The sequence below is a fragment of the Epinephelus moara genome, chromosome 20 (genome assembly GCF_006386435.1).
Source record: "Epinephelus moara isolate mb chromosome 20, YSFRI_EMoa_1.0, whole genome shotgun sequence".
Classification (NCBI taxonomy): Eukaryota; Metazoa; Chordata; class Actinopteri; order Perciformes; family Serranidae; genus Epinephelus; species Epinephelus moara.
In genome coordinates, this window is record NC_065525.1 from 16,729,559 (window position 1) to 16,741,031 (window position 11,473).

The window sequence follows — 11,473 nt, forward strand, 5'->3', positions numbered from 1 at the left end:
TGGGGTCCAGTGTCCAGATCTGATAATATATATGAAGACGATCTGCTCCTGATGTAGATATGAAAGGCTTATTCTAAGCTAACAAAAACATAATAACATAATCATGAATGTCATATTGTATTTCTGCCAATGAATCTCCCAAAATCTCTCACACTGCTCCTTTCAAGACATTTCATTGTCTGTTATCTTCATGGTCTATCTATGGGTAGATCTGTTAGTAGTTCAAGTGAAAACACCTTTGTCTGACCTCAGCATCTCACGTTTCTTGAGTTTTCTGGGAGTTTGCTATTGCCACTCTCTTTGCCCTCAGATCAGATAGACGCCAATCTGCCTGCATTCTTCTGAGAACCAGCACCAGTTTCACCTTTATCAGTGAGAATCTGAACACATGATAAAGACACGGCACTGGTAAGTGTTCAAGAAACATTACCACCCACTGTGACAATGACAGAAGTCATTCTGAGTCATGTCTGTAACCTCATGTGCCTTCTCCACTCAGTTTAAATAGGGTTTTCCATCCTTGCCACCACAAAACATACAGCACACGGCACAGCCATCCTTATTATTACATGGAGTTTGGAGACCTCATGTGGCTCCCAGCATAGTGCAGCCCATGTTTTAGTTGAGACTTGGGCAGAGGGCTGTGTGGCTGGAGTGTGTCTGAAGGATTTTCATTTAGCACGTATGTGTTTTTCAAACCCACAGGACTGAAACACTCACAGTACACACAGACATTAAAGGAATACTTCACCCACAAAAGGCTCATTTGTATATCAATTACTCACCCTGTGTTACCTTGAATTTGTGAAGAAAAGTTTGTTTTTCTCACATGCCTCAATGGTGAACAAAGAATTCAATAGCAGCAAACATTCTTGGTGAATTGAAATAAATGGGGTCCAGGTTTGACATCAGCAAAACAACGTCAAAGCATCCATTTACAAACTGTCACACAGCTCGTGCAATATAATCCGAGTCTCATTTATCCAGTCATATGGTGAGAACTTCTCAAACACATGTATTTTCAGTAAAACTTCTGTTAAATTTTTTGCTAAGATGAGGAGCACCTGCATTTGAACTGTATTTAATGAAATGCACGGGCAGAGCTTAATAAAGTAAAAGGTCCAGTGCAATGAGGAATAAAACAAAGACACCTTTCTTACAGTAGATATGTTGACTTGTCATAGCAGAAACAACACAAGTGTGACTAACAATTTCAACAATGTTAACAATGCACGTCAGTCCCCAGGTGTGCCATCTCAGTGAACCAGCATGTTCAGTTAGAGGACTCTGGAACTGGCTCGCCTACTGTAAGAGGAATTGTGTTAACGCCATTAATTCCACCTGTGCTTTTCCCACTTTCAAATTTCCATATACCTGCTATGAAAAATGCTTGTTACTGCATAACGATGTGAACCTACATCAGAGGACTAACGGCTAAGGTTAGGACTCCACAGGCTGATTTCCAAAGAAGGGGTACCCTGCTGTACACATTTCAACATCTGTTTTTCCCTCACAATTTTTCACAGGAAATAGTTTGACTTGTCACAGTAGAAAAAGCACAGGTGTAATTAGCAACACTAACGACAGCTCTGTCTATTCTAGTGCAAGTGAGCCAGCATGCACAATACCGTGACCCTAACACAGAAGCAGCTAAATAGAATTCAGCCTTCATAATGTTATTGGTTACACTCCAGCAGATCTAAAAAGGAGCAGTACTCTGAGTATCAAGGACAAACATTGACCACCGCCGCTTTAAATGGGCAATGGGATTTTAAACACAGCATGACTGAATAAGTCAGTGATTCAAAAGATGGAGTGACAGATATGATCCCAACAGACTGCACCCCACCACGAGTGAAATTACCGGCGGTGACAGATGAGCCTATGTTTCAAAGTTATGAATCTCAGATGCAACGTTCAATATAGAAAGTTATTTACCTTTTGTGCATTGAACGTCCATCAATATGACATTTATTTTCCTCCCTCAGCTTGTAGGGTATATTTGCGTTATCTCATCAGGGTGCAGGTAGGAGTCTCGTTCTGAGAGACGAGTAATAACAGAAAACTTTCTGGTGTAGGTGGGGAGAGAAATGTTGAGATGAGATCCAAGTCTGTGATGCAAATCTTAATGTAAGTGAGCAAACAGAGACATAATGATATCAGGGATAAGGGTGTTTTTTAAAATATATATCATAACGTTAGGTTTCCCTTTTTCTTTTAGTATAACAGAATATTTCAGGTGCAAAAACTTTCTCCCACTAGCTGCTTTTGATGAATATACTTCTAAATAAAAATGTAACTCACTCTGACTTGAAATAAGGAATATTTACTGCAGCAGTGGTCGTCCCAGCGATGGCTTCAGCTGGAAATCATAGCTTTTAATTGCAGATGTCATCTGTTTCTGGTGAGATATGACCCATAAAAGCAATTTGTTAAGCGTGGCTAATATCAACCAGTGTCGTGTTTATAATGAAAAAGGACAATTTATACTCCCTCTTATTAACCTCACTGGCTTGTCTGTGTAACTCAAAAGCACGACTTGGCAACAGAGGACAAGAGGACAGTGGGTAAGAAATAGAGGTGACTTGCATTCACACACCTGAGGCCTTGTCTCATCTGCCTCGCCTTGATGCACCCTGATGAACTCCTTGTATTTATTGCTCAGCACCACTGAAAGACACAACCTTGCAACATGATGAATTTAAGAAAATGTCACTGATTTCTGTGTAAAATTAGAAAGCTTCAGTACATCAGCTGCAGTGTACTTGAGGTACTGTTGTGGCCCCCTCAGGGGTTCCATGTTGTGAATGGTTTAAAAATGAACTCTAGTCAAGCATCCATCTGCCGAGCTCAAATTCATTACCAGATGCACTCACTTTCGCATCATCTGCCCAGTGGCTATCGCCATGACTACAGAGCCATGCTGAGTGATGCACGCGGCAGCAGATGGGCAGTGGAAGTTAACGTATATAACCCAACCCTCCCTCCTCCTCTTCGTCCCTCTGGACACACAAGTCCTCTCTCTCTTTGTCGTGACCCCCACTGTCCACATCACGACGGCGAGGGAACCTTGAGGCATAAAGTCATGGCTTCATTAGCTGTGAAGCTCACTCCCATTAAAGGCACTCTTACGCATGTTTCAAGGGCTTCTGCTGGCTTTGAAACATTAAGACACATTTGAAACGAGACGGGAGCATTTTACAGTGCCCTCTCCAGGTTTAGACAATGCTCAGTAAGATTGTGTATTGATTTTGCGGCCTACACTAAAACAAATGTGGGCACTAACCCAAAAGCAGTCTTTTTTACCTCCACATGACAAACAGAGACAGAAAAACCTTATTAATAAAGCCATACATAATGGAAAATCTATTTTGCATAAATAAGCTGAAAGTCAACTGCTTTTTGAATAAAGAGTGTGTTCAAATAAACCACTTCCAAATCAAAGGAACCTCATTTCCCTTCTTTTTTTTATCTCATTGTGTGGGTGCATTTGAATTCATTTGAAATGATAATGACATTTCAGTAGTGAAATGGCTTATAATAAAGTGTCTCCATCTGTAAAGTAACAATAAAAATCTGAGACACAGTTAGGTTTCCTCCCCGAGGGGAACTGTTATGCTGCCAAGAACATTGTGTGAAAATGAGAAGCTTGCACAGGCTGTAAATAAAATGCTTTGAAAAGCCTTGTTTGTCCTCAGTTATACTCGGTAATATGTTTGATAGACGAGTCAGCACGTCTGTCATTACCCAGTTATGTCACGCTGCGCTTTATGCAGAGTTAGTTATTGTAATGAGGTAACTTGTAAATAAGCTGTTATAAATTCTTAACTTGGCAAGGGACTGCATCTCCTATAAAAAGCATGACATATTTAGATGCCGCTGCAGTTGTCTCACTTTCAGATTTGCTCTTAACTATCACCTCTTACAACATGAATTTACACCTGCAGCCAAAGTGTGCTGCTTTTCATGTGTAATGCCATCAGACTCACTGAGAAATAGTTAGGTTTCTTTGTGTGGCGGAAAATCAGGGCTTGTCACATGACTCGCTAGTAGTTTGTTAAATGGATTTTGATTACTTTTCATTCCACTAGGTTGTAAATTTTGGCAGCAGAAATGGAGGTTAAATCAATTCTCTACAAAGTAACTTTGCCCAAGTGCGATTCCTCACATCAGCTTTTAGCACATGAAGAAAAAACATAATTTAAGCCTGTCTTTACACCCATTAAATCTTTCATTTTGACATTGTTGTCTCTCGTTGGTGCAGTCTGCACTCTCAGGAATCTTCACTGTTAAGTTCAAGTGGCATTGTTATGATAAGGGCTGCACAATTAATCTAAATATTATCGAAATTGCAATATGGCCAAGTGCAATATTCAAATCGCAGGAGCTGCAATTTTTTGATGAAGTTCAACTTTGTACCATTATAAATGAAGCATTGTGGTGCTACAGAGACGCCCCTGCCTACAAGTCATATTCCAGATGTAAGGGAACATACTTGTTTGGTACAGACCCCAGCAAAAATCACATTATCATCATTTAAATTTTTTTTCAATGAAAATGAAATGCAAAAATCACCATTCCACTAAAATTGAATCATTATGCAAATGCAGTATCTTTCAAAATAACTGTAATATGATTTTTTTTGTATATCGTGCCGCTCTAGTTGTAATTTGTCTGATTAAACTAGGAGTAAACACTAATTCCAATTATAAATTAAATGCTTGAAATGAGCGAACCTTTAGAATTAAGACACTTTAATCTGACACTGAGTAATATACAGTATAAATAAATATTCAGTACACATCCAGTTACAGCTTTAATTTACTTGCATTAGTACTCAAAGCCTTCTTCTTTGTCAGTCATCTCCTTTTAATGGAGCGACAGGGTTAAAAAGTGGTCTCTCTCTGCGTAGCTTTAGTTTTCCACAGCTTATCTCAAAGTCCTTCTTAGTGCCATTTAGGGCCTCCAGACTACCAGTCCTTACGTCATAACCGTGCATCCTTAGTCTCTGGATGCGATAGTTCACTATCTGCGTGGTCAGCTCCAAAACAGTTGGAGTCTCTATGATTTGAGACATGCTGATCCCAGCACTGAGGAGGCCCTTAAAGCGCTCAGCCAGAATAACATCAGGGTAGTAAAGCAGAGCCGGGCAGTCGAGAATGATGTCCCTCAGCTCTGCCTCGGTGCAGCCAATAGTGTCCTGAGAGTACGCCAAAGTGCGACGCATGCTGTCTGGGTTCAGCTCTGTGACAAAGCCCCTGAGTTTGGAGAGAAGGTGGAGGAGCTCAGCCGTGCTGAAGCCCTTGTCTCTCAGGAACAGCAGGTTCTGCCTCAGCACCTCTGGAGGCTTAAGGAGAACATACGGGTTCTGACTCAGCAGCTTCTGGAGCCAGATCTTCATGTTGGCCTCCTCCCCCCCAAGCTCAAGGTAGGCCTGCTGAAGGGTGCGCACCATCACCTCGTTCTGCTCTACTGGCCGGCTGAAGCTCTGGGGAGCGCTGGCCATGAGCTTAGTGATGATTCGCTTGTTGAGGTTTAAGCTCTGGAAGTAAGCAATGTTGTTCCGCTGGTTGTCATGGTGGCTGGATGAGGTAAAGAAAGAGGCTGGGAATTTCTCAATAATACCAACCAGGTCTTTCTGTTTTGAGCACACAGACATCCACAGTTCCCTCTGAGCCTGCATCTGCTCTGGAGGACAGAGGACCGCCTCAGGGTGAACTGATAGGATCTGGGCAATGATGGAGCCCGAGGCTCCCATGTCCTTCAGCAGGTCAGCTACCTCTTTAGTATAGGCTGGGCTCTGATGTAGGACCCAGCCATTAAGCTTCCGGACCTTCTGGATGTCCACAGAGAGATCATACAGAGCCTCCACAGTCTGCTGGTTCTCTGCTGAGCTCAGTGTTGCACATGTTCTGACGCGAAAAGGTAAAGTTGTGACACATTGGCACCGGAGGCACAGGGATGTTGCGATCAAGCGTAACATTGATGCCAAGTCCTGAGGGGGATCACCTAAAGGAGTGAGAGACAGAGGAACTGCAGTGGGTGACAACCAAGCAGACAGCTAAAATAACTTCTAACTGAAAATATCACCTTGTAAAGTAGCGGAGGGAGCTATACATTGACATCTTGAGCAGACAGTTGCATAGTACACAGTCACATTGCCCATTTTAATATTAGTCAAATAATTATAGTAGCTGTGTTGATGCTCTGTAAAGCCAGAGATCTGGCATGGTCGGTCATGTGCTTCTATCAAGACAGGAGACTAACAGTGACTCTAATCCTTACTGTTCCACAAGTCACAGAAATCATGCAGTGCAATGAAATCCTCTGACATTATGCACAGCCAGGGGATATTTGTGAAGCTTCCTGTTGACTTGTCACTGAGCCACTCAGACAAGAAAAGAAAATGTAAACAAACACAGATGTGCTACTTATATCAACTTCCACTTTAAGAAGTGTACTGACAGACTACTGACAGAAATGTATCTCCATTATGCATTTTCTGCCAGAAACCTCAGGACTCCTACCTTTATTATACCCAAACTGAAACAGTTTAAGTACATTTATGCAAAGTGATAACATCTCTTAAAAGCATTTTTGTAATCTAAGCTCCCTGCTTTGTTGCAGAGGGTACCCAGTTGTTTACTTTTTATGCTATTTAGAGTTATGTCTCTTATCACTGCCTTGCCTTCGTAACACAGGACTCTTAACTGCAATAATGGTCATTATGCACAGCTGGTGCCAGATGTTTCATGGGTAAAGTGGCAAAGCTCCTTATCTAATCATCAGACACAGTCAATGACCCACTGCCAGTCATAATCAGCTAACACATTAAAACCATAATGACGTATCTTAGTGTTACTTAGGGCACTTTATTGTCATGCTGAGCAAAACATCTTAACATACCAGAGTTTGCTCATTGACTAATTACACGTAGCCCATGATTTCAAAATAAAAGTCGTCTTGAATTAACGCCAGTATGTTATATTGTAGAAACATGCTGGCTATTTAGCTCACTAGCTAGCTAACTGCTAAAAGAGATAATAGCAGTGCCACTGCACCACGGGACATCGTGTGATTTACCCCCGTGATTTAACATGATTACTATCAGTGACTGTTGACAGAGTTGTGTAAATATGTTGAGAGTTTAACCAGTTTATCGACATTCTTGTTAGAAAATCAGTTACCTTTAGCAGCGGTCAGAGGACGTGACGTTTTGTTATGAAATTTTTCCTTCTTCTACTGTTGGTTTGTGTTATTCAGCGCACCACAAAGGTTCTGGTGCGCCACAGCGTCACGCAGAGGCGGTGACAGGTACTGCAGAGCAGGACAACTGAGACCATATCAATTCAAATATGACCCTGAAATAACTTTGATTTTAGAAAAGAAAAAAACACTAAGCATTTTTCGTGCAGAATGTGTAAAAGTGTTATTTGATTTTATGCTCCCGAAGCCCTATTTCATCCCTCTTTTCAAAGCTCTGCTCTTTTATTGCAGCCCATATGTCCAGTAATTAAATAATTTTGGCAAAAGTCTGTATCTCAAACAGCAGTTGGTGCGCCTCCAAACCCTGCAGCATACGGGGTCCTGATGAGTGTAATCAGCGCAGGGCTGAATTGGACTGAACACACGGAGGGTTTTCTCGCAGTTGGTGCTTAATCATGATGCTTGATCACAAGCTCTGCAAGCTGTTCCCTCAGCAGCATGGAAGCTGCTGCTGCTGAGTGGGTAGCCGGGTTCATTATAGTTTATGTACTAGTAAACAGATGATATGCCTCTAAGGAAAACAGGTTGGTGCTTCTTTCTGTTTTAATACCCAATATGTTGACAGGAGTGAGCTGGTCATCAGAGTGCACTGATAGTTATTGGTTGGACACATCGTGCCCAAGCACAAACACAGAAAGGAGACATTTGATTTGCATGTGTTTCATGGGAAATGACTTTCTTTATGGTGGAAACAAGGGCATAAAAAAGCACGTGGGCCTGCAGAGTAAACAGTGTCACTCACTCCTCTTCTATTTGCAGTCAACCTGTTAAAAGTTTTGCTGGCTTGTGTCGAGGGCTTGAGCAAAGTCACGCAATCAATGTCAACCGTTTCTCGTTTCAATGTTTCTGTTGTCGTAGGAACGAGGAACTGAAAACAGAAACGGGATTATCAAAATATCAAAAGGTGCCAAGATACCTAGCAGCAGTACTGAGACGGTATCACGCAGTTTGGTAAAATGGACAGACAAACTGAACCAAGAGGTGTAACAAATGCATATATGATTCTAGCAGTATCCATAATCCTCTTATCCATGTCCCCTGATCTGTTTGGCACTGTGATCCAATCCCTGCTCCACCTGACCACCTGGCTGGTGTAGCATGAGACATGTTCCTGTGACTTTATTGTGTCTCAAATAAAAGAAGTAACTGTAACCAGGTTAATAACACAGTCTCCAAAACTCAGAGAACAATAACTTCAACAAGACACAAAATGGAGGGTTTTGGATAAAATGTTGGCACAGAGACGTGAACAAAGGCAAATGAACTGGAAGAGGAAAGGAGAAGCTTTTCCACTGGGCAATAAGCAAAATGTGGTACAGACTGTCAGACGTCGTGCAGATGCTCCCACACAGTGTCCTGTTTTGTGGAGTTGGAGAACTGATGAAACTTTGTCACTATTTCGCAATTATTTACATGAGGGACTATCAGTTTCACTGACCTTTTTATACACGCCCAGACATCTCCATGTAAAGCAAACAGCACAGTTTCCCTACATGATACCGAAACCACCGCCTGCACAGGTGGCTAAAATACAGGGGTTTCCAGGCTGTGTGCTTGTCCTCTGTCCTGTAATACCAGAGCACGCGAAGGGCATTTCTAACCTGATAAAAAGAGAGATATTGAGTACATGGACACTGTAGATCTTGATAAAGCAGGCTTGAATACAAATACAATGAGATACTGTGTCACTGTTTCATATTACAGGTAACTATCATTGTCTTTGCTGCTGTTAAAAAAAAAAGGAAGATTTTGCTTTACATTGTGCACCACAGGTGTGTGACGGTGCAGTTTAGAAGTGGAGGCATTTTAACCTTGAATGCAATGCTAGAGAGAAATGTATTGATTTTTAGTGAGGTGCAGTTATCTTGCGTTATTTATTAGCTGGAAAGAGCCATTAGACAAGGCTTCGTAGAGTGAAGGAGTTAAGTAATATTAGGAGTAATGTTATATTGTCTGGTGGTTTAGTAGATCAAAGTCAACATTTGATTCCTGGTGACACATTAACTTACTGGGCAGGATTTCAGGTGAGCAAAATATCTTACAAGCTAACAAACAGCGATTTACTATTAACAGATTATTTTCCTCTAACTATGTTGTTACCTACAACTATATTGTCCCTTGCCTCCCCCCTAATATCAACATCTGTCTTTGCTCTAACAAGGGCACTTAAGATCTTAAAACTTCAAATAATATGACCATTATGAAACACACTGGTCATGAGGCAAAGTGCAACTTTCTGAGGTCACTTGCTGAATGACTGTAATTGTTTCTGTCCCTAAACTCTGTTTGACTTTAGGGCATTTTGAATTATTTTTTACAGCTTTTATGATGCATATCATTTTACTCAGCTCTTGGTCTTGATATGAAACCAGAGGGCACAGCTCCTTCCATCTGATAAACAGCAAGCAAGATTGAATTAATCTTTTGTGTTTCCTCACAGTGCCAAAGAATAACACAGCAACATGATACTTCTAGATTTAGTTCAGATTAGTGTGCTCACTGAATAAGAGCGTGATGCCCCGCATGCATTTAGAAATCATGCTTGTGATGCGTGCTTATAAACACTCCCTTTTAACTGCTGTCAAGCGATCTTGCATGGTGACTGACCACACCCACAGCTGAGTGAAAACCTGTCCATCAGCACAGTTAATGTACAACCAGGAGCACAATGTTTTTTATGTTCTGTCTCATGGCTTTTGTTTGGCTTTATTGGTTGTCTCAGATTTGTCACATTTCTATAAATGACTTTAATGACTTTAATGCGCTTCCACCCACTCCTGTCACTCATGGAGGAACTTTCTGTGTGTGTGTGTGTGTGTGTGTGTGTGTGTGTGTGTGTGTACGTGTATGTGTGTTCCAGCGTCTTTCACTCTGAGGCTGAGTGTGTGTTTGTAGGTTTGGCAAAGAATGTGAAGGAGGAAACTGATACCAGTTGGAGGCGGACCTAAGTGACATACCAGTGTGGATACATTCACACACTCCCCGGAGTGTCACAAACACATGGCCCGGGACAGACAGACAGCATGACCTCCATCAGGTTTCTGAAGTTTCTGCTTCTCCTCCTCCTCCATCAGGTCTACAGTGAGGAGGCAGAGCTCGTGGTCAGAGCACAGGGCAGCAACGTTGAGATGGGGTATTGTTTTGGAGTGGATTATATTGTTGTTTATAGATGTGCTCCAGATGGAGACCAGCTGCTTGGCAACTCCTCGGCCAACATTACACCTCCTGCGGACCTCCAGGGCCATGTCCGTGTCAACGACCAACTGGACCTGCTTGGGCTCCAGATCTTGAACCTCCAACACAAGGACTCCGGGATTTATAGGAGGGAATGCTGGAGGAACAGGATACTAGTCAGCCAGTTCACACAGCAGCTCCATGTGTGCAATGAGGAGGTTGAATCTGTAGAGATAACTGTGAGGGAAGAAGATGGAGGGGCTGAGTTGCTGTGCAACTACACTTCCATTGGTTTGGACGGGACCTCTGTGCGCTGGTACAAAGATATGTATCCATCTTATAAGTCTACACTCTTCCTGGATAGCAGTGTGTCACTAGACACGGAGCTGCAGGGTGTCGTGGTCAGAGACAATGGGGCGTTGCTTTTGCTTGACAACAGCACGTTAAAGTATAACCATCAATTTTTGTGCCTTGTGAGCAAAGGTAAGAATTGCCTCAGTTTCCAAAGCATGCACCTACCAGACCGCAGCGAGAGCAGCAACATTTTTGCCTCACAAGGGGACAGAGTGGTACTAAAATGCCCCTCTGATGGTGACAACCAGCAATGGGAGACACCACTGGGGACAATCAATGGTAGCAGCGTAAAGATGCACATATCCCGTGGTGACAGATCAGAAGACTTCTCATTGGTAATTCCTGCCATCTCTGATGAACATAGCGGGGACTACTCATGCATCTCTTCTACGCTTGAATCGAATTTCCGGTTGGCTCTTTGCCCTAAAAAGGTATCGCAAGAAAAAGTTGTTGTTGAAGGCGGGAGCATCTTGCTGGATTGCGTCGATGATTACGAAGTTGTGGAGTGGCACCGCCGAAAACCATCAAGCGACTCTGAGGTAATCCATGTCTCAGCTGAAAAGACTATTCCCATCCCAGAAGATCTGAGAGGCAGAGTGACTGTGTCCAAAAATGGCTCCTCGCTGATGATCTCCCACATGGAAGTGGAGGATCAGGGGGTGTACTGGTGCATTGTTTT

The 11,473-nt window shown here is 42.4% G+C and overlaps 1 protein-coding gene across 1 annotated transcript; it reads right to left on the reverse strand.

Moving 5' to 3' along the window:
• Positions 1–4,737: 4,737 nt before the first annotated feature.
• Positions 4,738–7,247, reverse strand: mterf2 (mitochondrial transcription termination factor 2). The gene is made up of 2 exons (XM_050073342.1): positions 7,188–7,247; positions 4,738–6,009 (listed from the first exon to the last, which is right to left on the reverse strand). The coding sequence occupies exon 2, from the start codon at positions 5,981–5,983 to the stop codon at positions 4,856–4,858; it is 1,128 nt and encodes a 375-aa protein (XP_049929299.1). The 5' UTR covers positions 5,984–6,009; positions 7,188–7,247; the 3' UTR covers positions 4,738–4,855.
• Between the last annotated feature and the right edge of the window lie 4,226 nt (positions 7,248–11,473).

What these genes read in the sequence shown, in the direction of transcription:
- mterf2 (XM_050073342.1), bottom strand. Translation starts at nt 5,983, where the DNA reads ATGTTACGCTTGATCGCAACATCCCTGTGCCTCCGGTGCCAATGTGTC.